The sequence below is a fragment of the Myotis nattereri genome, assembly GCF_964212035.1.
Source record: "Myotis nattereri genome assembly, chromosome: 2".
In the NCBI taxonomy this organism is placed as follows: domain Eukaryota; kingdom Metazoa; phylum Chordata; class Mammalia; order Chiroptera; family Vespertilionidae; genus Myotis; species Myotis nattereri.
In genome coordinates this window covers 60,081,489-60,107,735 of record NC_138076.1, presented here as the reverse complement: position 1 = coordinate 60,107,735, position 26,247 = coordinate 60,081,489, and the positions used below count along the sequence as shown (strand labels likewise).

At 44.8% G+C, this 26,247-nt stretch overlaps 1 protein-coding gene across 2 annotated transcripts in view; it reads right to left on the bottom strand.

Moving 5' to 3' along the window:
• TBC1D4 (TBC1 domain family member 4) overlaps nt 1-25,663 on the bottom strand; it is a 195,151-nt gene extending 169,488 nt beyond the window's left edge. For both annotated transcript variants that reach the window (XM_081084189.1, XM_081084190.1), the window contains exon 1: nt 24,489-25,663. In XM_081084189.1, the coding sequence (XP_080940315.1) occupies nt 24,489-24,986 (498 nt within the window). In that variant the 5' untranslated portion in view covers nt 24,987-25,663. The remainder of the gene's footprint in view (nt 1-24,488) is intronic.
• Between the last annotated feature and the right edge of the window lie 584 nt (nt 25,664-26,247).

The following is a 26,247-nucleotide window of genomic DNA, read 5'->3' as shown; positions in this document are numbered from 1 at the left end:
CATACACAGGGGCAGTGGGGGAGGGGGGTCCTTCAGCCCGGCCTGTACCCTCTCCAATCCAGGACCCCTCAGGGGAAGTCTGACTGCTTCTCGCAATCCGGGACTGCTGGCTCCTAACTGCTTGACTGCCAGCCTGCCTGATTGCCCCTAACCCCTCTGCCTGCCTGATCACCCCTAACCACCTATGCCTGCCTGAATGATCGCCCCTAACTGCTCCCCTGCTGGCCTGATTGCCCCTAACTGCCTCTGCCTCGCCCTGCACCCAGGACCCAGGATTCCCTCCTCTGGCTGGTCGCAGACACCTGGGACCTGGGCCAGCTTTGCCTGGGCCGGCGGAAGCCACAAGGGACCATGGATGGGCAGCTTCGCCCGGGCCACAGTTGCAGGCACCCAGGACTGCGGGGCAGGCTGCTTGTCCCTCTCCTGGGCCACAGCTGCAGGCGCTAGCGCCCGGGACCGCGGGGTGGGCAGCTTGTCCCTCTCCCAGGCCACAGGCACAGGCACAGGTGCTGGCGCCCGCGACCACGGAGCAGGCGGCTTGTCCCTCTCCCAGGCCAGGCCACAGGCACAGGCGCAGCTGCTGGTGCCAGGGACTGTGGGGCGGGCGGCTTGTCCCTCTCCCAAGCACAGCCCAGCTGTTGGTACCCAGGACCTTGGGGCAGGCAACTTGTCCCTCTCCCAGGCTGCAGCATGGCTGGTCCCCATTCCTCTATCGTGAGCTCATTTGTGCCTGGCTGGTCCCCATTCCTCTCTCCCCAGTGTTGAGTGTCTGAGCTGTTACAGTGTGATGGCGTGAGGGTGCATTTGCATATTAGCTCTTTATTATATAGGATTTTGTTTTCTTTCTGGGAAATTCCAATCAGAAACAAATCGGAAACCTATCTATTATTACACAGTAGAGTTAATATACTGCTGCCTCCTTCCAGGACTAGGTGTTCTCCATCCACCACTTGTAAGCCTATGAGGGTAGAGGTTGAAGGGGACGAAAAAAAAGATGTGGCAAAACAAAGCAAAATTTCCTCCAAAATGCCTACAGCATCATTTTCCAAAGCTGAGAGAATCTTACTACCTTGGGCAAATTGCCTAGCTGCCAATGCAGCCCAAAATGACCATGAATAAAGCCTTAATTATATTAATTAGAGCAATTCTTTCTGCAGAGCATCTCATTCTTTGGGGGGCCTGTCTCAGCCTTGAAGCCTGTACCATCCTTGGCTCATCCCCATCACAGACAACTCTCCTCCCTGCTGCTTGTAACACTGCTGCTCATCATGCCTCAGTGTGTCCTTGGCTTGTTTCTTCTCCAGAACAGCCTCTCACTGTCTGATGAAAGTCACCTGTTGGGCAGAGCATGGGTAGTAATGTCCTTGCAACGACTATGGAACATAACCTTATGATTAGAAGCTGATCTAGTACCTGATTTCTCATGGAATTTACCCAGCTACTGATACATAAAGTGACATTTTAGCGGTTAAGTAACAGATCTTTATATCTAAAACCCTAATATGCAAATAGACCAAATGGAGGAACAACCAAATAACTGAACAACCGGTCCTATGACATGCGCTGACCACTAGGGGGCACACGCAGAACATGGTGGGCGTGGGCAGCAGATGGCAGAGCACAGAACATGACGGGCATAAGCCGCGGCGGGATGGTGGAGAACGTGAGCGGGGCTACCAAGACCAAGGCAGGGCAAGCCTCTGGTGGTTACCGAAAATTATTTGCTCCCACATGCCACAGTCCCGCCTGGTGCTCCCACCTGCTGCCGGCGCCGGCCCCACTCACACCCACTGCTGGTGCCACTGCTCGCACCCATTGCCGGCACTCGGCGCTGGCCCTGATCACTCAGTGCCATCAGGGGGTGCGAGCAGCATCTGCCAGACCCAATCGCCCCTGAGGGCTTCTCCACCTTCCCCTGCTCCTGAGGGGCAATCAGGGCAGCAGCAGCTGCTTGCACCCACTGACAGCGCTGACCCCAATCACTCCACACCGTCAGCGGGTGTGAGTGGGGTTGGCACCATCAGTGCTTGGGAGCGGTGGCGGGAATGGGGCTGCCAGCAGACAGGGAACTGGGGTCCACTGCGGAAGGGGCCAGGCGGGGGCACGAAAAATGGGCAGAGACCCGCCCCTGTGCCCACCACAGCCTCAAGGCCACAGTTCCTTTCAAGGTGCACGAATTCGTGCACTGGGCCCCTAGTGTTCTAGTAACCATCAATCAAACACCCAAGCACTGATCACTATTAATACCCTTGCAATACTGCCATTATGCCTGCAGTCAGATATGGCGTTTTGACCATCACTGCTGAAAGAATCTACATCCTAACAATGTGACCAGAGGTGGTATCAAGAAGCAACAGTGTCATGATGGCAGCTGAGGCTTTTTAACAAGATGGTGTTATGCCTAGTCCAGTGGTTCTCAACCTTCTGGCCCTTTAAATACAGTTCCTCATGTTGTGACCCAACCATAAAATTATTTTCATTGCTGCTTCAAACTGTAATGTTGCTACTGTTATGATCGTAATGTAAATATCTGATATGCAGGATGGTCTTAGGCGACCCCTGCGAAAGGGTCGTTCGACCGCCAAAGGGGTCGCGACCCACAAGTTGAGAACCGCTGGCCTAGTCCTATGGGTCTTGCTGGTTCCTGATCTTAAATTAACTGAAGTCGGTTCCTAGGGTTGTGATCAAAATCCCTGTACAGGAAGGGGCCTGGACCTCCTAGTGCAGTGGTTCTCCAAATGCAGGCTGCACAGCTGCCAAGCTGGCTGCATTCCAGGCACCAGTTTTTAAATAGATTCCCAGGTAGAGATTCTGATTCAACACATCTGGGGAGGGGTTCAAGAATCCAATAAATATGTATGTTTTTCTCAAAGTCCCCATAAGATTCTTTTGTGCTCTCAGGTTGAAAACCACCTGCATATCACCCTCCCCACCCCCACAGAGTTTCTGAATTCATTGGCCCAATGTTCATGAAAATGGTGGCCAAGCTCTAAAAATCATAATTACTGATGAAGGACCTCATCTCTCTCGGGTATCTTTGGCCAGAAAAAGAAAAAGTGTGCAAATCACTGCTAACATCCAGCCCTCTTATTTGACAAATGAAAACTCTTGATTTGCCCCTAAAGCCTATTTCTCTTGGACTCCTCCAACCAGATTTCCTCCTATCAGTATGAAACCCACCCATTAGCCAAAAATTCAGCAAACCAGGAAGTTTGCTCTTAATTGTCATGTCCACAAAAACCCTTCCTTCCCTAACTCGTGTCTTGCTTTTAACTGCAAGTACCAGAAAATTCAACTCGACTTTCATAAACTGAAAAGGCCTGCAGGTAGGCGGTAAACAGGCATGTCCCCAGTTCAGGCGCAGTTTTTCCCATCCCTCAAGGGTGCCCCCCTTAGTGTGTTAGTCCTGTTTTTATCCTGGCAGTGAAAGAACTATAAGACTTCCAGGCTTTAAGTCTATACACAATGACCGAGGAGAAAACTTTCCCGGGAAATTCTGTCAATTTCTCTCCTCTTGGCAAAAACTGAGACACATTCCCTGGATCGCCAGGTACAACCTTATAAACTAGTTTGTGCCTGGATTCCTGGACAAGGTGGCATTTCCCACCTTGGAGCTGGGATGGGGCCAGAATCCCATGTGGGCTGAGTGGCAAAAGAGCAGACATCTTTAAGAAACATGTAAGATTTTATTAGGAAGAGAGAGATGGAGAATCTATCTACTACTCAACCCATTCTAGAGTAAGTCTCTCACAGCACCACAATCGTTTTCTTCATAGCCCTTATCACAGTTTGACATTGGATTATGTGTGGATATGTAGCTAACATGTACAGAGCACTTATTATATGGCACTGTTCTAAATGCTTCAAGTGAAATGGGTTCACTTAATCCTCAGAACAATCCTATCATCCCCATATTACAGATGAGGAGAGCAAGGTACCGAGAGGTGCCGCTTGCCCAGGGCCATGGAGCCTATAACCGGTAGGGTTTTGAGTCCCAACCACCAGGACCCAGAGCCCAGGCTCTCAGCTACTGCCCGGTGTGGTTCTTTCCCTTAGTTCTTCCTTGCTCCTCCACAAAACTACGAGATATATGAAGCAGGGAATGCATTTATTTTGTATACTATTCCAAATTAATGTCTAATGTAGTACACCAGACATATAAAAAACATTCAATTCACCTAATATCTGAACAAATTAATAGATGGTTGAAGATATAAGTGAATGAATGAGGTAATGAACAAAGGAACAACTTGGAAAACCACAATCCAGATTCACAGATTTTTCATGTTATGGAGGAGTGGGGTCCACGGCTTCCATTTCCTGTGTCTGGCTGCTCTACCTGGAGGTCCGCTATCTCTGTTCTACATGGTAGGCCTACATAGTCAATAATAAGTAGTCTTTTCTCCTTTGCAAAGCCACTGAACAGCAAATGAAGACTCAAGCAGGAGTCACTTCTTTTAAGACAGATAATAAGTGAACATGTTCAAAACATAGAATGATGTGAGTTAAGAATGAGATTTTCTTGCATTTACCTTACCTGCATTCAACAAATGAAAATTTTGTTCATTAAAAGTAAGAACCCAAAACTAAAAACATACACTAAGCCCTATGCAGGTACTGAGGAAATTTAACAAATATTTTTTAAATTAACCATTTAGAAAACTAATCAGTTCAAAGTATCCACTTGATTTATGTGGATCTAAGTATAAGCAAAGTGCTTGTTGTAATTCTCTTTCAAGGTGGTGCAAGGACTTCTAAAAATAAATCATCTGGAAAATGTAAGTAGATAAGAGAAAATTACGGGGCACAGATACGTTCGTTCCCACTGTCGATATCCAGAATTAATTCTGCTCTCAGAAGAAAAATCACAGCAAAATCACAGCCAACAACATTTCCAAAGAAGCTATTAATTGGTAGAATCACAAATACACAAAAGCTATTAACCTAACTGGTTCCTCACGGTAATGTAAACAGAGTAACAAACCCAATGCTAACAGATATCAACTCTCAAACTCAATATGAACATTACAGCTTGTTTCTCTGCCGAAGTGACTCCTGGGTTTATCCTCCATTCCAAGAGCAAAGGAAAACAGCCATTTTTAAATGGGCAGACGTGTTATGAAACTATTTACATGTTTGCCTTTTGCCTTAATAACAGCTATATTTGCTGTTTTGAACAATGCAGCATCAGCAATATCTGTCTTCAGGCCAAGCTTACTAATTAATGGGAAGGAGGTTTTCAAAGATCATTTCAGTCATTAATAAAGAACAATGACAAAACAGAGAAGCTCTTTCAGAAAACACACCCTGCTTCATCAATGGAGCAAAAGGTATTCTCCTACCCTGTACAAGGGACCAGACACTGAAGAAACGTGGAGATGCTGGTAGGTACACAAATTATACCTGAAAGCAATGAAGGAATGAGGAGGAAATGCCCTTTCTGAGGGGGAGAGGGAGAAGCAGGGGGGCCTGTATTTATAAAGGCAAATGACTATGGCACTTTTTTATTTCCTAGAAAAATAAAGTTTTTTTTACTTGAGTGTGTATTCTTTAAAGTAGAGCCCCAACCCATGGGGATACTGTACTGCAGAATGTGAATATCATCCTACTTGTGGCGTCCTGCTTCATGCCCCGTGGCCACTGAACATTATAATCAACCTATTAACTGTTCTTATTCTAAACATCAGATAAAATTAATGCAAGGGAAGTAATTACTCTGTCACAGGACATGCTGTTCAAGCAAACAAAAAAAAAAAATCCGTAATACAAATCTTACATCTTATTATCGGTCAACAGTTCACTGTGGACATTGGGCACAGCTGTTTTCTTTCCCATCCCCAGTCTCATCCTGGTGGATCTCCCCTCCATTCATTCATTTGTTTACTTGTTTTCTCTTTTTTTAGCAGGAAGACATCTAATTTTATTTAGTGCTAGAGGCCCGGTGCATGAAATTTCCTCAGGCCAGCCTGCCCCCTCTCACAGTCTGGGAGCCCTCAGGGGATGTCCTACTGACAGCTTAGGCCCGCCTAAGCCTCAGTCTGGCCACCCTCTGTAGGAGGCAACCAGGCTGATCAGGAGAAGATGCCACCCCCATCATCCCGCTGCTGCCGCCACTGCTGGCCATCACAGCCGCCAAGGTGTTTTCATCAACACGGACTCCAATCCCTTCACCACAAAAAAAATGACAACTTTCTTTAGGCATTTTCAAGATGTCTCTTTCATAAGATATGACAGTTCTTTCTTTTTTTTTTTATCCTCACCTGAGGATATTTTTCCATTGATTTTTAGAGAGCGTGGGAGAGAGAGGGAAAGACAGAGAGAAACATCAGTGTGAGAGGCACACTTCAATTGGTTGCCTCCTGCATGAGCTCTGACTTGGGCCCCAGCCAGGGAGGAGCCTGAAACCTAGCAACATGCCCTTGATCAGATTTGAACCCAGCCCCCTGCGGGTTTGTGTTTCCGCTCCGGCCCCAGCAGCCCAGCGCCGCGGCTGCGGGGCTGGAGTTGGGGGCCAGCCCCACTGCGTGTTGTTCTCTCTGGCTCCAGGGCCAGGTGCAGGCTGCCCTGTCTGTTGTTCTCTCAGCTCTGGGTCCATGCCAGGCCCCTCCTCCTGAGCTGGTCGTGACCATTACGGTATCCCGGCCTAATATGCATATTACCTCTTTATAAATATATATATATGTCTATATATTGTTTCCATATTTTATGTGTACTACGTTAGTGATTGTGTTTTTTAAAGTCTCCCAGGTAACCCAGGGGATCTTTGTGTTTAAGAAGTACTGGTCTAAAGGAGAAGTCCAAGGCAGACCTGAGGATGTAGGGAAACCCGCTGGAATACTTTTCACAAAGACTGGCCTCCTGCCTCCTTTTTTTAAATCATTTTTTATTTTTTCATTACAGTTGACATACATTATGTTAGTTTCAGGTGTACACCCCAGTGATTAGACATTATAAAACTTACTAAAAGATTACCCCAAAAAATCGCATATCCATCTGACACAGTACTTAATTAGAATATAATTGACTATATTCCCTATGCTGTACTTTCCACCCCCATGACTACACTATAAATATTAATTTGTACTTGTTTATCCCTTCACCTTTTCCACCCATTTCCCCAATCCCCCTCCCAACTGGCAACTGTCAAAATGTTCTCTGTAACTGTGATTCTGTTTCTGTTCTGCTTGTTCATTTATTTTGACTTTCAGATTCAATTGTTGATAGATATGTATTTATTGCCACTTTATTGTTCACAGTTTTATCTCATTTTTCTTCTGTTTCTGAAAGAAGACCCATTATCATTTCATGCACTACTGGTTTGGTGGTCATAAATTCTTTTAGCTTTTACTTGTCTGTGAAGCTCTTTATCTGACCTTCAATTCTAAATGACAGCTTCGCTGGATAATCTTAGTTGTAGGTCCTTGCTATTCATTACTTTGAATATTTCCTGCCATTCCCTCTGGCCTACAAAGTTTCTGTTAAGAAATCAGCTGACAGTCATATGAGAGCTCCCTTGTAGGTAACTAACTGTTTTTCTCTTGTGGCTTCTAAGAGTCTCTCTTTGTCTTTAATCCTTGGCATTTTAATTATGATGTGTTTTGGTATGGGTCTCTTTGGAATCATCTTGTTGGGGACTCTCTGTGCTTCCTGGACTTGTATGTCTATTTCTTTCATCAAGTAATGGATGTTTTCTGTAATTATTTTTTCAATTTCTTGCATCCTCCCCGTCTTCTTCTGGCACCCCCACAATGCAAATGTTGATATGCTTAAAGTTGTCTCAGAGGTTTCTTACACTATCTTTATATTTTTATATTCTTTCTTCTTTTTACTGTTCTGATTGGGTGTTTTTGCTTCCTCATATTCCAAATTGCTGATTTAATTATGAGCAACTTCTATTCTACTGTTGACTACCTGTAAATTATTCTTCATTTAAGTTCATGTATCCTTCATTTATGACTGGTTCTTTTTTATGGTTCCTAAATATTTTTCATGCTGTTGAAGTTATCACTAAGTTCCTTGATATGCTCAGTAAGTTCCTTGAGCATCCTTATAACCATTGTTTTAAACTGTGTATCTAGTAGTTTGCTTGCCTTCATTTCATTTAGGGTTTTTTTTTCCTGGATATTTCTCCTGTTCTTTCATTTGCAACATGTTTCTTTGTCTCTGCATTTTGGCTGCTTCCCTGTGTTTGTTTCTATGTATTAGGTAGAGCTGTTATGTCTCCCAGACTTGGTAGAGTAGCCTTGTGTAGTAGATGTCCTATAGGGCACAGTGATGCAGCCTCCCCAGTCACCTGAGCTGGATGCTCCAGGTGTGTCCCTGTATGGGTTGTGTGCACTGTCCTGTTGTAGTTGAGCCTTGGTTGCTGTTGGCATCACAGGGAAGAATTGATCCCCAGGCCAACTGGCTGTGAGGACCACCTTTGACTACAACTGAAGAGCTTCTGTGCAGATGACAACCCTACAGAGCAGGGTTCACTTCAGTGGGACTTTGGAGCTCACCAAGGCCACCCATTGAGTTTGTGACTCATGGAGGTGGGTAGGGTTGTAATCCAGTGTGGTCTGAAGCTATCCACCAGGTACACTGGCTCTGGGGCCTCCCAGGAGGTACAAAGTCAGCCACTGCCTGTGCCCTGCCTGGGGCCACTGGGCATGAGCTGATGGGCGATCTGAAAATGGCTGCTACTTGTGATGGGCTTAGAGGTGTCCATAAGAGGCCAAACTGTGAACCAAAGTGGACTTACACTGGTGCTGGGCCTGGGGCCATTTAGCGAAAGGTACAGAGCACACTGAGGCCAGCTGCTACTTGTTTGAGAGATTTTAGAAAAGTCAGAAGCATGAACCAAATGAGGCCAGTTATATGGAAAAGGCTTGGAAGAGTCCACAAGTTGGGTGGGGTGGGGTCTCAGGGAATCACCAGAATGGGATGAACAGTGTAAGCAAGACTGATGAAGACTCAGATATGGCACCTGCGTGTGACTGCTGTGCTGGGGAGGGCTTAGCAAAGGAACAATGGCCTCTCCCAGCACTTTGTCTGGGAGAAAGCTGCCCCCCCCCACCCCCAACCCCAGCTCTTGCCCTAATGCTAGACAATTTAGTTCTTCCCTGTATATGCTTTGTTCCTTTCAAGCGGCTACCCCACTGCTGGAGCTCTGAGGGAATAAGTCCAAGTAAGTCCATGTGTGGGTCCTTTAGGAGGAACTGCCTGAGACTCCAGCAGCCTTTGTTTTTCTCAGCCTCAATCACCACTGGTTTTTACAGCCAAAGTTATGCGGACTTCTCTTCCCAGCACTGCAACCCTGGGCTGAGGGGTCTGGTGTTAGGGTGGGACCCCTCACCTCTCAGAGGGGGACCTCTGCAGTTAAGATATCACTCTCCATTAAAAACTGCCACAGATGTGTGTGGGACCAGCTTGTTCTGTGCCTCTGCCCCTCCTACCAATTTTGATGGGGCTTCTTCTTTAATTCCCTATTTGTAGGACTTCCATTCAGCTAGATTTCAGGCAGTTCTGAATGATGGTTGTTCTGAATATTATTTGTATTTTTTGCCATGGTTCTGGAAGGATTCTAGTACTGCATTTACTTATGCCACCACCTGACCAGAAGCCCATTTACCGTTTTGATTAAAAAAAAAAATGTTTGAGACACCTTTTGGGTCCTCCTTGCCCTTTTTGGGATCAGACTAAAAATCAGGGGCTAAGAAAATAGTCAATTTTAGACTTTGGAGTAAAAGCTTACAGAATCCATTCAAAGCATTGAGTAAATATCTTAAATAGCCTTCCAAATGAGATCATTTCCCACTGAGAAGCCAAAGTAACTGAGTTGAACTGAAACTGAAAAATAATCCAACTATTGCAAGGACATATTCATAACATCACTCTTGCTGATCATCTTCCAGATGCCCGAAGGTTCCGTTTACATTATTCAATGAAAATGTGACAGAGAGGTCTGTTCCATGTGAGCAGCATCAATAAATTTCATGTGTCTTGATGGGGCAAGGAAAAATCCATCTCAAATTAGCCTACTAATTTTTTCAGAAACTATATAACTTACTTATTAAAAACACCTGCCCTATAAAACCGTTTAATATTATAAGCAGTATGATGTCTCTAAAATTATAAACATTCCTAACAAAAAAGAATAATATAGTACAAACAATACAACCCACATTTGTTAAAGTTAATGATAACTAAAGGCAACAAATATAGGAACATATGTGTATCCTTGCCAGTAAACTTTAAACTCTGCATGTAGATTTAAATTCCTTGAGGGCAGGGACTAATTCTTACTCAACTTAATTTTTTTTTTTTTAATCCTCATGGGAGGACATGCTTAGAGAGAGGAAGGAGAAGAAAGAGAGAGACAGAGACAGAGAGAGAAAGAAACATCAATCAGTTGCCCTCCATACATGCCCTGACCAGGATCAAACCCACAATCCAGGTATGTGCCCTGAATGGGAATCGAACCAGTTACCTTTCCCTGCACAGGGTGATGGGCACTCAACAAACTGAGCCACTTTGGCTCGGTTCAACTGAATTTTAATTTGTTCAAATGATTCCCTGCTATAAAATTAGGTCCTAGGCATACAACTGTGAACAGAGCTTTACATTGTAGAGATGGTATAACAGTAACCTCAGAAAGTGTTAAAAATTTTAATTTTAAATGTTTAAGGGACAAAAGGAAAACAAATATAGGGCTGGGACAGAAGTGCAAAACTGGAATACCTAGCTAGTTTGTTAGATAGAGGGTCGTTGGAGGCCAATCTGAGAAAGTTACATTTGTGAGTTAAGCAAAGAATTGAAACCTGAGAAAAAGCTGATCTAGCAGCGAATGGGAACCAGGCCCAACCCGGTTTGGCTCAGTGGATAGAGCATCAGCCCACAGGCTGAAGGCTCCCGGGTTCGATTTCGGTCAAGGGCACCCATCTCAGTTGCAGTCTGGATCCCCAGCCCTAGTCCGGGCATGTGCGGGAGGCAACCAATTGATACGCCTCTTTCACATCAATGTTTCTCTCTGTCTCTCCTCCTCCCTTACACTCTCTCTAAAAATCAATGGGGAAATATTGAGTATTAACAAAAAAACAAAAAAAAGGAATGGGAACCACACATGCAAAGGCTTTGAAGTAATCTAAGGGTCTGGGCTTCTTTAAAGATGGCTAAAACATAGAGAGCATGCTAGAGAGAAGCAGTCTAAGATGAGACTGGAGAGCTAAAGTGGGCGGAGTCATAGAGGATCGATCAGGTGAGAAGGAAATTGCCTATTTGAGTGCAAAGAAAAACTGATCTGCTTTGAATTTTACAACCACCACTCCTACTGCTCCACGGGAGAAGGGATTGGTAGTAGGACAAGAGGAGAGCAGAGGGAACAGTTGAGAGGAGTCTAATAATCCCAGCAAGAGGATGTAAGTTACTAGATCAGGCGGCTGCACTGGCCATAGAGAGATGTGGACATACTCAAACTAAGTTTTGGAGGCAGAATCAACATGACTTCCCTCCAGGACCAAAAAGGTAGGACTCAAATATAATTCCTAGGTTACCTGAACCAGAAACTGTATATTCAAGTGCAGGTGTTAAATAAGCATTTAGATACTGAAAAAAAAGCTGAAGCTCAACAGAGAGGGCTAGGCTATAGCGATTAATTTAAGAACCATCAATAAAATTTACAAAGTGGGTTTTTAAACCTGCATGGGTTTTGGAAACCCAGATCTTCTACTTGCTAATTTGTGTCCTTAGGGAAACTACAGCTTTCTCACCTATAAAAAAGGGGGGAATCCTATTTTTAATTGGATTGTCCAGAGGAGAGGCCAGCAAACTTTTCCTGTAAAGGGACAGATAATAAGGATTTGGGGCTTGGCAGCCATAGGGTCTCTGTCAAAATAGTCACTTCTATCATTGTACCATGAAAAGAGCCATAGACAATATTCAAACAGATGAGTGGGCTTGTGTTCAAATAAAACTGTTGAATTTTTTTTAATTTTTTAAAATATATTTTATTGATTTACATTTTTTTTTACAGAGAGGAAGGGAGAGGGATAGAGAGTTAGAAACATCGATGAGAGAGAAACATCGATCAGCTGCCTCCTGCACACCCCCCACTGGGGATGTGCCCGCAACCAAGGTACATGCCCTTGACCGGAATCGAACCTGGGACCTTTCAGTCTGCAGGCCGACGCTCTATCCACTGAGACAAACCAGTCTGTATTTTTTTTTAAAAGGCCATAGTTTGCCAACCCCTATGTTTAGAGCAGTGGTTCTCAAAGTGTGGTCCTGGACCAGCAGCATCAGGGTCACCTGGAAATGGTTAGAAATGAAAATTCTGGACCTCACCCCAGACTTACTGAGTCAGACACTCTGGGGGTGGTCCAGCAGTCAGTATTATAACAAAGCCTGTGGGTGATACATGCTAAAGTTTGACACCCTCTTGTCAAAAAAAATAAAGTATATATTCTTTATTATTATTATCAATGCATATCTCTTATTATTATTAACCTGGCTCCTAGAAGTTTACAGTTTAATTCCAAAGACAGAATCAAATGCTGGATACCTATGGTGTGTCGATCAGCAGAGAGATAGCAAACTCTTGTTAAACTATGAGGTGGACTTACATAAGAACACTTGAGAAATTACGTGAAACTAACTACACCAATCCAACAAATGGTGAAGCTGAACTCTGGTGTATCTTTTATGTAATAGTGTAGTAAAGGCAGGGAAGTAAAGGATGAAAGTCTATTTGTAAACTTTATAACTACTTTTGTTTAGAATAAAAAACATTAGGGTATGTATTTAAGAAACAGATACAACCATGAATCTGGATATATTTTATTGAACCATAAAGTATATAAATACTACAAAGTATTACAAAGTAGAAACTATTAAAGTGTATTTATTGTGACATCAAAGTATATCATGTAGCCGAAACCGGTTTGGCTCAGTGGATAGAGCGTCGGCCTGTGGACTGAAGGGTCCCAGGTTCGATTCCGGTCAAGGGCATGTACCTCGGTTGCGGGCATATCCCCAGTAGGAGATGTGCAGAAGGCAGCTGATCGATGTTTCTCTCTCATCGATGTTTCTAGCTCTCTATCTCTCTCCCTTCCTCTCTGTAAAAAATCAATAAAATATATTTTAAAAAAAAAGTATATCATGTACTATGAAGTATAAAATATAAATATAATGCATCTTACCATCATTATACAACATATACAATAAAGCAAGGGGCATAGGCACCAAGTTGTGCAATCTTAATTACCTTGGGTTGAAGAGAAAAGAATATTTAAATTTTAAGGCTAGCTAGATAAAGCCCAGTGACCCGATGGTCTGATGTATGGTTCTGTAGGAGTTCAAAACAAATGATTCCCTCCCCCACAAAAAACCACAGGGTCCACAGTAACTCAGCGTGCTGCACCTGTGTTATATATAGCATCCGGTGCCATAGTAATGTGTTTAGAAAATAACATCTTTCATCATATTGAATTTAGGTTGTTAGTATAAAACAAATGTTACTGGTTTTATACTTGTGTTTGTGGGTATTTTGTAAATTGGTTTTGGTTTTAGAGTTGTTTAAAAGCTAGAGCTATAAGTATATAAAGTTTATATCTACATTTTTGTGAACATAAAGTAACAGTAAAATAATTATGTTAACATCTTAATTTACATTTAAAAGGATTCTGAACAACCATAAATTTGGAAATCTCTGAGTTTAGACTTTCAGATGTTATTTGTTATGTCCCTGATACTCTATGATTAGATGACAGAAAGGGAAAAAATATGGGATTAGAATTTTGGTTGTTTAATTTCAGATAACCTTGATACACATTTTTGCAATCCCACCAAGAATATATTAGAGTTATTATTTTTTAAGTTACTGATCTATTCCAAGTTTCATTTCTTATAAGTGGTTGGGATGGAAGGATTTCCAAGTAATAGGATCTTCCTGGCTAAATATAGAACCTAAATTTGCTGCTCTAGTTCTTGTATTTTGTAGATGCCCTTAACCAGATGGATAGTCTTTACTTTGAAACTGCTATGGATTTTCACAAAAATTTCAAAAAATTCTCAAATTTTAAAATCACAGAACATTGTACTATCAATATTATGTAACTGTTAGTAATTTGTTGTCTAAATTCTAAGTCAGTGTTTCTGGCTGTGCAAATCAAGTAGTCTTGCACCTCACAATTGTATCTTCATACACATTTTCAGTAATAAGTTATATAATCTGAAGAAATACATTTATGGCTTGGCCTTTTACAAACCAATAAACAAATCTGTTTTTAGGCCCTAGATGGTTCCCTGCTTCTTCAATTCACCTCTTGCCCTGGTGTTAGCTATTTAATTCTCTTTAGCTGGGCAGCCCAAGCGTTTTTCCCGAGTTTACCAGAAATTAACTGATTGTCTTGGTTCTCCAAATATTTCTTCCCCTTAGGAATCTAGTAGCATGCTCTTTATGCCTGCTGGGATACTTCATCACTCTGTGTTGGACAGCCCTGATTCTGTTGCTCACTTTGAAGATCACCGAATGCTTGTCACCTAACTCTTTAAATATTGTGCATTGTCTGTTGGATTGAATTTCTTTCCAGTTATGAAAGCTGGCCTTCCCTCTTCTATGAGATGGTTTGCTCCTGTCCCTTCCTGTTGGCTCCTTGCAAGGCTGTTAACCATTATGCACTGCTTTTATTTTAGTTTTCAAATAGATTTTTGCAAAGACCTGTTGGCATGTATGGTGGTTGTGCCCTCTATGTTCAGCCATAATTCTTTTTTTAATTAAATTTATTGGGGTGACATGGGTTAATAAGATCATATAGATTTCAAGTGTGTACATTTCTATGATACAAGATCTGTATATTGCATTGTATACCCACCACTCACGGTCAAATCATCTCATATCTAATCACCTTTTATCTCATCTGAAGCAGGCTCAGATTTCTGTCCAGAGTTTTAATAACAATATTAAAGCAATAAGAAAAGGGATGATATTGTATTCTATTTCTTGACAGCCCTTTATATTTTAAATTCCCCCATTGATTCTAAACATTTTCCAGTGATTTAGTAAAAGGTTAGCAGGTTCGCTTCACCAGCTTAACAAATCATGTAGACTTTTTTCTTCCTATTAAAAGACAAGTACATAGTGGCGTAACTACATCCAAGCATGCATTCAGTGTTAATTATTATTTTACAAAGTTAATATGCCTATTTAACTGTGGAGAATTTCAATATAAAAGTGGGGGGAAATACAAATACTCACTTATATATAGAATCTAAAATACTTGATCTCCTTATATATAGAATCTGAAAATGTCAAACTCATAAATGCAGAGAGAAGAATAGTGGTTGCCAGGGACTGGCAGATGGGAAAAATGGGGTGATGTTGGCCAAGGGACACCAACTTTCAGATATGCAGGATAAGTAAGTGCTGAATATCTAATGTACAGACAGCATGGTGACTATAGTAAATAATAATTCATTGCATACTTGAAATTTCCAAAAAGAGAAGATCTTAAGTTTTCTCACCACAAAAATGATAACCCTGTGAGGTGATGAATACGTTAATTAGTTTGATTGTGGTAATCATTTCATTTGATGCATATATCAAAAAATCACAGTGTACCCTAAAGTATACACAATTTTTATTTTTTAATTATACCTCAATAAAGCTGAAAAGAAATAGTGGATAAAAATGATAACATAAACGTTCATAACTCTAACAACTAAAAACAATTTTTCAACAACTGCATTCTAGCACAGCAGATAAGAGAATAGGCTTTAGAATCTGTCTGCCTGGACTGGAATCTGCTTCTAATATTACAAGCTTTGTGTCCTTGAGGAAATAATTTAATTTTCTATACCAGTTATGTCATCTGTAAAGCGGGGGAGAATCCTGGTGTACACTTTCTACATGGTTGCTGTGAAGATAAAATGGGACAGCCTAGGAAATGCACTATGGGCACTGACATCACCCAGCAGGTGCTCCATAATGTTAACTTTTAAGGAAATGCATTGAAAAGCTCAGACAGACATACTATGGTGTACAGTACTGCACTACAGCATTAGAGTAACAAGCCAGAGACATCCTTAGTCAATGCCTCCCAATGAGTTCTTAAATTTGTGTTAATATTTCATGTAGACCATATTTCAAGCACAATCCTTTTCCTGGTCAATTATTCTGAACATACTAAATTATAATTAATCTGCCCCTCATTTTATATCTAAGTAACTGCATGTTGACTTGACTCAGACACACTAACATAGCCCAAATGAAACAACGATCCAGATGATTTGACAAAACAAAGGCCCTGGGATTAAAAAAAAAAAAAAAAGGAATAAACAGAATTGTTTGCAATAATTATTCAGAGTGGCCATTGTCTTATTCACCAAAGTGTTAAATCTTTATTTCTTTTTGCCTGATTTTCTTAACAGTTAGTATATCAAACATGCTGAATATTGTTATTTCACTAAATGCAAGTAAATAAAGCTTTGAGTTTTGCAAAAACTCATGTTAATGTAACATTAGGATATATTCCCCCAAAAGTTGTTTAGTCCCTCTGCAGAACTTAAAACTTTTGCTTGAAAGGTAAAGTTTCCATTCAACATATGACTAGTCTTATGATGCCTGGCAGAATACTGTCTATCAAGAGAAGAAGAGATGCAAAGCTATGAAGCAGAAAAAGAAGAGTTTCATTAAAATCTTCTGTAGTCAGATATTTTTCCTCTTCACACTCACCTTGAACTTTCAAGTCTGAGAATGATTGTAAAAATAACCAAAGGAACATTGTGGTCATATAATCAACAAACCACATGAACAACATCATTGACAGCCATGGTTCTAAAACTGTGGTCCCCGGTCCAGTAGTCTGAGCAACATCTGGGAAGTTGTTAGCATCACAAACAGGGTGGGATCCAGCGGTCTGTTTTAACAAGCCCTCCAGGTGATTCTGACACAGAATCAAGTTTGAGCCTCTGGTTTATGACACACAAGCCCTGATAACAAACAGCCTCAATCTTCATTAAAACTCTCCTTCACAACTGGGAAGCCTGGGCACACATTTCTACCTTCCCCAAGATATCACAGGCAAGATTCTACCAGGAGCCAGAGCACATTAACCTGCACCTCAGATCAGCAGGAAGGGAGAGAAGAAAAAAATGACTACATCAAACATAAAGAGAGGCCGAAACCGGTTTGGCTCAGTGGATAGAGCATCGGCCTGCGGACTGAAGGGTCCTGGGTTCGGTTCCGGTCAAGGGCATGTACCTGGGTTGCGGGCATATCCCCAGTAGGGGGTGTGCAGGAGGCGACTGATCGATGTTTCTCTCTCATCGATGTTTCTAACTCTCTATCTCTCTCCCTTCCTCTCTGTAAAAAATCAATAAAATATATTTAAAAAAAAAAAAAGAGGTCTACCTGTCCAGAATAGCAAACTACTCAGTCAGCCGAGGGAGAATTGTGGGAACTTCCACATTTCTATTTCTCTACTTTCCTGACTAGTATATTCACAAAGCTACTAACCGTCAACTATGAGAAAGAACTGAAAAATAACCTTTTTTGAAATACATCAATAAAAATTAAGTTGAATATTGGTTACCTGAATAAAGCTCAGAAAATATGTTCTGAGAAGCTTCAAGAAATATATACATGTGCTCACTGGTTAGCATGTCGGCCTGTAGACCGAAGAGTCATGGGTTCCATTCCCAGTCAAGGGCATGCACCTCGGTTGCAGGTTCCCAGTCCCAGGTGGAGGCACATGCGAGAGACAATCAACCAATGTGTCTCTCTCATGTGGATGCTTCTTCTCTCTCTCTCTCTCTCTCTCTCTCTCTCTCTCTCTCTCTCTCTCTTCCTCACTCCCCCCTCCTCCCCCCCTTCTACTCTCTAGAAATCAATGGAAGGTGAGGTGGCTCCAGACCTTCCTGATGGGTCATAGGCAACTTTAAAAAGTACATAAACAAAATCAATGAAAATTACAGAAATTAGCCTGGCAAGTGTGGCTCAGTGGTTGAGCACTGACATGAACCAGGAGGTCAGGGTTCGATCCAGATTAGGGCACTCATCAGGGCACATGCCCAGTTGGTTGCCAGCTCGATCCCCTGTAGAGGGCGTGTAGGAGGCAGCAAATTGATGATTTTCTCTCATTATTAACTCTCTCTCCCTCTCCCTTCCAATCTCTGAAATCCAATAACTGAAATCAATAAAAACATTTAAAAATTATAGCTATTATGTTTTTATCTTTTAAATGATTGTTCATGCTATAATTATGATATCTAATTTTCCTGCTAAGAGTCTCATGCAAATGATAATTAACTCTAACAATGTTTATAAACACTAACTGCTCTTGCTTTTTATAATCTACTAGAGGCCCGGTGCACAAAAATTTGTGCACTCGGGGGGGATGGGGGAGGAGGTCCCTCAGCCCGGCCTGTGCCCTCTCGCAGTCTGGGACCCCTCAGGAGATAACGACCTGCTGGCTTAGGCCTGCTCCCGGGTGGCAGAGGGCAGGCCCAATCCCTAGGTGCAGCCCCTGGTTGGGCTCAGAGCAGGGCCAATTGGGGAGTTGGGGCGCCGCCCCCTGTCATGCACAGAGCAGCGCAGATTGGGAGGTTGCGATGCCACCCTCAGTCATGCTCAGGGTAGGGCCGATTTGGGGGTTGGGGCACCACCCCCTGTCACACTCAAGGCAGAGTCGATGGGGAGGTTGTGGCGCCACCCCCTGTCACGCACAGAGCAGGGCCGATCAGGGGGTTGGGGAGCTCCCCCCTGTCACGCACAGAGTAGGGCCGATAGGGGAGTTGGCACAGCACCCCCTGTCACACACAGAGCAGGGCAGGCAGATCAGGGGTTTGGGGCGCCGCCCTCTATCACCCACAGAGCAGGGCCGACCAGGGGGTTGGGGCACCTTCACCTGTCACGAACAGAGCAGGGCCGATAGGGAGGTTGTGGCCCCGCCCCCTGTCACACACAGAGCCGCAGGGCAATCAGGGGGTTTGGACGCTGCCCCCTGTCACACTGATCCAGGTGCCCGGAGGCCTCTCAGCTCCGCTGATCCCAGTGCTGGGAGGCATATTACCCTTTTACTATATGAAATAGAGGCCTGGTGCACGGGTGGGGGCAGGCTGGTTTGCCCTGAAGGGTGTCCTGGATCAGGGTGGGGGTCCCCACTGGGGTGCCTGGCCAGCCTGGATGAGGGGCTGAGGGCTGTTTTCAGGCTGGGACTGAAGCTCCCAACTGCTCCTTTTTTTCCTTTTTTTTTTTTTTTATTCTGGGCCAGCTTTACCTCTGAGGCTCCAGCTCTTAGGCCTTCGCTCCTGAAAGCAGGTATTTGGTTTGTTTCGGTTCTTGAAACTCTGTATCAACTCCAGCTCTGAGATCCCAGCCGGCTGAAAGCTGGTTTCTGGGGTTTTGTTACAATGTTTGAAACTGCAGGCTCAGAGGCCTGCAGCGGCAGGCGGGGAACGTTGGAGTCCTCTGTCACTGAGGCAAGCAAGCCTCATGTTAGTTTCAAGCTGCCTGGCTGCCGGGCCATCTTGGCTGACAGTTAATTTGCATATCTCGCTGATTAGCCAATGAAAGGGGTAGTGGTCGTACACCAATTACCATATTTCTCTTTTATTAATGTAGATAATAATAAAAGTGTAATATGCTAATTAGACTGGACAGCCAAATGACCTTCTGGTCGTCCTTCTGGTCGACCTTCCAGACGAAGCTGGGGCTGCGAGGGCCAAGCCCCTTGCACGAATTTCATGTATCGGGCCTCTGGTATGGTAAAATACACATGATATAAAACAATTTCTGGTTTTTAGTAGGAAAATTGAGATAATGCTATACAGCCTCTTTCTAAAAGTAAAGATAAATATTTGAAAAATTTTAGTGACCCATTCTAGATCGCAGGTAGCGAATTCTTGGATCCCCAACCAGTTTTACAACTCAATTTATGCCAGTGGAATTTTTTAAATATATTTTTATTGATTTCAGAAAGGAAGGGGGAGAGAGAGAGATAGAAACATCAATGATGAGAGAGAATCACTGATCAGCTGCCTCCTGCACGCCCCCTAATGGGGATCAAGCCCGCCACCCTCGCATGTGCCCTTGACTGGAATCGAACCTGGGACCCTTCAGTCCACAGGCCGACGCTCTATATCCACAGAGCCAAACCAGCTAGGGCACCAGTGGAATTTCTTAAAGTAAGAAGAGTTAAGCACTTTTACTAGTTCAAATATCCAAGTTTTGCTGAAATATGCTAGGCTGACAATTCCCCTGTGCTAGACTACACAAGCTTGAGTAAACGGGAACCAAACTGTATTGGCATACATTTGATCTGGAACTGGTTGGTTTGCTCCCAACTCCCACCTGGCTTTGCACCTGGGAGAAACAGCTCTGTACTAGGCCATTCCCACTGAGGGCTCCTCCAGACACACATCCTTAAGTTGCCTATGACCCTTCGGGAAGGTCTGGAGCCAGAGGGCACGTCACTACAACAACTCCCCAAAACATACCCAAGTGCTTCCATCTCTGAGGTCACATGCAGATCCATCGCCAAAAAGATGTGTGAACAGATATTCTGCAAAACCTCATCATTTTATATATAGAAACCAGTAAGTGGTTTCTGTCTTCATCTCAGTGACTCGGCGGGAACACAAACTTTGCCATTTAACCTAGTGTCAAAATGTCTCAGTTCACCCTTATCGATCTAAGTTTGTACTTGTTATGCTTGTGTAATCATTAGTGGTGCCCCCTTTCTTCATGAAACCTGTCCCAGATTAAACAATAAATTATAGCCCTAGCCTGTCTGACTCAGTGGATAGAGCATCGGCCTGTGAACTGAAAGGTCCCAAGTTCGATTCTGGTCAAGGGCACATGCCGGGTTGCGGGCTTGATCCCCAGAGTGGGACATGCAGGAGGCAGCCGATCAATGATTCTCTCTCATCATTGATGTTTCTATCTCTCTCTCCCTCTCCCTTCCTCTCTGAAATCAATAAAAATATTTTTAAAGTAATTAAAAAACAATAAATTATATAGTCATCCTACAGACAGGCCCATTTCAGAAAAGGGACAAGCATGAGGGAGAAACCAGAGGCAAGATTATTTGGGGATGTTTGCAGACCCACTGCTCTAGGCTACCTTCCACACTTGTTCAGTGACTGAGGAAAACACTTAGGAGAATCTATTAACAATTATCTTTTTTAAAAAATATATATTTTATTGATTTTTTACAGAGAGGAAGGGAGAGGGATAGAGAGCCAGAAACATCGATGAGAGAGAAACATCGAAGCTGGGACCTTTCAGTCCGCAGGCCAACGCTCCATCCACTGAGCCAAACCGGCTAAGGCTATTAACAATTATCTTGAAAGTCCAACTAAATAATTCTCTTCTTCAAATGTAGAACTCAGGGGTAAAGCAAACAGCACGTCTTTTTCCTTCTGATTTCAAGGGTGCCCAGACCACCCAGAGTCTACTCTATGAGGCATACTGCTGCATGGTAATAATGTGGTGAATCATCTCCCTCAACAGGTGATGAAAAATCATCTCTTACCGGAGTTTTACTTAGTAGATTCTTCCCCAAACATGTTTCCAATGTTCCCTACTATGAGAATCATATGAAATGAATTCAGATACTCAAAAGGATATGTGGCAAACAGCACACAGTGTCTGATGACTGCACTTGTCCACTCAACAAATATTAATGCCAAAGACTGAAAGTGGCAGTCCTTAGATCTCTGAAACCAACCCTCAAATGTGTTTTATATGGCCCAGAGAGGATTCTTAAATGTTTAAGATATTTGCTAATTCTTTAAAATGTGGATGTATTCATTAAAATCCCAATTTCCACTTTCTCTTGGGAAATCAGAAGCTCTGGCAACACTGGATTTGTAACCTGTTCACTCAGTTTCTAACTGGAGCAGAATAGCACCTTAAAAAAGGACTCCCACTATATAGTCCTCCACAGTCCTCACTCAACCCTCTTCCCAGGCATTTGAGTTTATAACCCCTGATTTATGGTTGGAGATAACCCCTAGAGGGACAACATCTGGCCTTTCAAAATAGCAAACAGAAATCCATTTCTTTAGATAATCTATTCTCAACTGGTGTGCTGAAAGAATTTTTGAAGCATGCAGTACCTGACTATTTAGGGCACTGACCTCTTTTCCCTTAAATTGTCAAAAAATAAAATAAATAAGACAAAAACCAACACAATAACTGTCTAGTGTGAATTAATCAAAAGTATACGTATTTTTGTCAGATCAGCAAAAAATACATATTTTTGGGCTACTGCAGAATTTTAATTAGTTTATGTGTGCCATGAGATGAAAAAGGTGGAAAAAACACTGCTTTAGATCAAAGACTCAACTGGGAAATAGCAATAAATAGGAAATGTTATGTTTGTGTGTTTTTTATCGAACAGACACATAGCTTCCACTGTTCCTACATGAACCAAAGGAGGACATGAGCCTAAGCATATTATTATTATTTGTAAAGTAAACAGCACATTCAACCTCTAACACCTAAATATATGATGAAGGTAAATAAAAGGGGATGTTTTTAATTGACTATCAATAAATCCCAGAGGCACTCATGCTGCACTCTAATTTCACAACATAGGTGAAAGATTAAATGTTTTTTAACAAATAAGGATGAAATGCAAATTATTTTAATCATGTTCAGCATCTTAAAATAATTTGTAGTAAGATATCCTATATAATAAAAGCCTAATATGCTAAATGTCCGGTCAACCATTCAACCAATCAACGTGTAATCTATATATATAAAAGCCTAAGCAACCGTTACAACCGAATGACAAGAATGACTGGAACAACCGGTTGACCAGTTGCTATGACATGCACTGACCACTAGGGGTCAGATGCTCAATGCAGGAGCTGGCCCCTGGGGGTCAGTGCACTCTTACAGCCAACCTCCCGCAGCCCCTCCCTCCAGCTGGCCAGCCCCCCTAATGGCCCCAATTGGGGGGCTGGCTGGCCAACATCCTGCAGTCCCTCCCCCCAGCTGGCTAACCTCCCACTGTCCCTCCCCTCTGCCAGCTGGCACCCAATAGGCCCCCACTGGGGGGGGGGGGCTGGCTGGCCAACCTCCCAGGATCCTTCCCCCTGGCCAGCCAGCCCCCCCATAGGCCTCAATCGCCTGCCAGACCGAGGGACCTCACCCATGCAGGAATTCCTACACCAGGCCTCTAGTCTTACCATAAATATAACAGTGGTCACATAAGTTAAAATTGCTCTCTTCACTTTGGTAGTTCTGTTAAGTTATTAAACTAGCTTACAAAGTGACTGATGAAATCTAAGACAATGAGCTTTTCTTTTCTTCAATTCAGCCTCAGGCTGTTTGTGAAATTCTACTGGACAAACAGAATGTCTTTCAATTACAGGTATAAAATAATAAAAAATTTTAAAATTAAAGCCTTATTTACCAGTATAGGCTATTTTTCTCATCTGACTATTCATTTCCCAGATACCAGAGGAACAGCCACATGGTGCAACTGAGACTTTATTTATTTATATTTTGACAACACTGTTTTTCCAAAGGATCTAAAGTACCATGCAAACATTAAATAACTACCTCTAGAATCGCAGTTCGGGGGCTTTTGATGTGGTAAAAACTCTTCACACATTTTTAAAGCCTGTTTTCAAAGACACAATCACTATGGTAAAGTTTTGTTTAGATTACTCTTGCCAGTAGATAAAAATCGCGCTAGATTTTAAGGAAGTAAAAATACACTATTTGGTAACAGGCACCTCCATTTAGTAAACTCTGGAGAAATTATCTTAGAAGACAGATTTCGACCTCTTCTGAGACACTGATTTTTAACCCACCCAAGTAGGTGTTGCTTCTGCCTCCAATTCGCGTATAAAAGCATTTTCAACAAAACTCTTTCCACGCAACATCTAAACGCAGATTCGTCCTTGGCCAGGAATCTGACAATATCTAGTAACGTTTCCTAAGCCGGCTCGAAACAGCCTCCCACACCGAGACCCGCAGGTGCTTCTGTGACTAGGATGCGACCATCCAAATGGGTCAAGGGGCAGAACTCCACCAAGACCAAGCAAGAGTGAGCGCGGGACCTCCAGAAACCCAACCCTCTCCAGCGTTCCCTCTTAAACACACACATGCACACACGCAAGGCACTGGCCAGGCGTGTTCTCTGCAGTCACACTCCGGACACCGCGGTCCTCCCCGGACGCACGCTGCTCCCCGCATCCTCCCGGGGCACGCCCGCTCCTCCTGCGTCCCGGGACCACTCTGCCTCCCTCCCTTTCGCCAGCTTCGGGTCTCCGTCGGACCCCGCCACCCCACCCACAACCCGCCCCGGACCGCTGGTTTCCCGACTCTGGGTCTGGGGAGCGCGACCAGCTGGCGCTCAAACGCGCCACGTGCAGAGCGCGCACTAGCAGCGGGACCACAGCGGATCCCCAAAGCAGGGAGCCAGCGCCGCCCGCCCCGCTCCTCTCCCCGCGGGCGCCGGACCCTCCCCCGCGCCCTCGGGCCGCCGCCTTGCCTGATTGGGGTCTGTGGCGCGGAAAACGTGGCAGGCCATCTGCGACTCGGGGTCCTCGGGCTGCGCCTTGATCAGGTAGGCGAAGTAGGTGAGGTCGTGGCTGTTGTGGATGAAACGCGAAATGTGCTGCGCCTTGTGCTCGAAGATGAACACCGCCGAGCTGGGCTGCGCGGCCGCGGGGCCCGGGCCCCCCGCCGCCCCGGCACCCGGCGCGGGGACGCAGCGGAGAAAGGGCGCGCTGAGCACCAGGAGCACCTCGCGGGGTGCGGGCGCCCCGCAGCCGCCCGCCTCGGGCTTCTGGCTGCGCCGACGGATCTCGGCCATGAGCCAGGGCAACATGGGCAGCGTGGTCCTGCGGTCCAGGCACGACCCACCCACGTACCACAGCCGGAACATCTTGTCGCCCGGCTTCCCGGGGCCCGGCTGCGCCGGGGCGCTCGGCTCGGGCTCCAAGGGGTGCGGGAACGGCTCGTCCTGGATGCAGCTGGGGGGCTCCATAACTCGCGCTTCACTCGGGCTCCGAGGCGACCGAAGAGGCGTGCCGCGCCCCAAACTCGCACACGGAAGGCGCTGCCGAAACTGTGCCAACTGCCTCGCCGGGACCCCGCGCCCGCCGCGGCGCGACCCAGAACTCGGCGCTCAGCGGGCCTGCCCCCTGCGGCACTTTCCCGGGCGCAGCTCCGAGGTTCCGGCGGCGGGCACCTGGGGAGCTCCCGGCCGCTGGACTGGTGGGAGAGGGAGGGTTAAATCGTCATGCTCCTTTCTCCGGCTCGGGCCTCGGGGCCGGGCTTCCCCCTTCCTCCGCCGCCGCTCTGCCAGGTCGGAGGACGACGCCGAGGATCCCCCGCCGCCGCCGGGGGCCGCCTCCTTCAGCGCCGCAGAGCCGCTGCGGCCGCCGCGCTCGCCCGGGGCCGGATCGGGAGGCTGGGCAGGGAACGGGCTGTGGGCGGGAGGGGGTGTCTGGGGGCGGAGCTGACTCCTACCAGGGTGACCGGCTGTCACCTGGAAGGTCGGGGCGGCTGGGCTTCCACGCAATCGGTCTCCCGAAAGGGCCTGCGAGAACTATTCGAAGGGAAAATAACAAAAACAAAACGTGGCCTCGTGGGGGTCGCTCCTCCTCCGGGCGCCACGGCCCAACTCACTGCTCCTCCTCCAACTGTTCCCGTCCCTCCCTCGCTCCTTCCTTCCTTCCAGGCTGCTTCTTTAATGGGGCTGCTACCCCGCCTCCCGTCCTACGAAAGCATAATTGTGAAGTCGCCCCTCCGCCTCTTCCTCTGGCCCCTTTCCCAGCCCGCCCCTCCAATCCGCCCCTGGGGCAGCAGCCCTGCGCCTGGCGCGGGCACTCCCCGGACCAACACGGCCTCTCTCAAGCCGCCAAGATCTCTGCCCCATTCTGGGCATCTCTACTGCCCCCTGGAAAGGGGGCCACTCTCAATGGGGCGCTGGGATTTTTTTTTTTTATTAATAGTATTTGCATGGTTTCAATCCCTTCTAAAGATTGCATAATTTCTGAATCTTATTTCCTAATGGGAAAAATGCTCGTGTTTTAAATCATAATGTCACAATAAAATATTGTAATTCTAATTTTTCATAAAGCTATAACACTGTATAAGAAATATGAGTCTTCCTAGCTCTTAATGCAGCCAGTTTCTTAAAATAAGGAAAATTCATATTTTAGTCATTATGTACTCAGTTCAAAGCTAGTGTAGAAACTTCTCACCCTTTAATATGTAGTGACATATATTTCCAAGGACCTTAA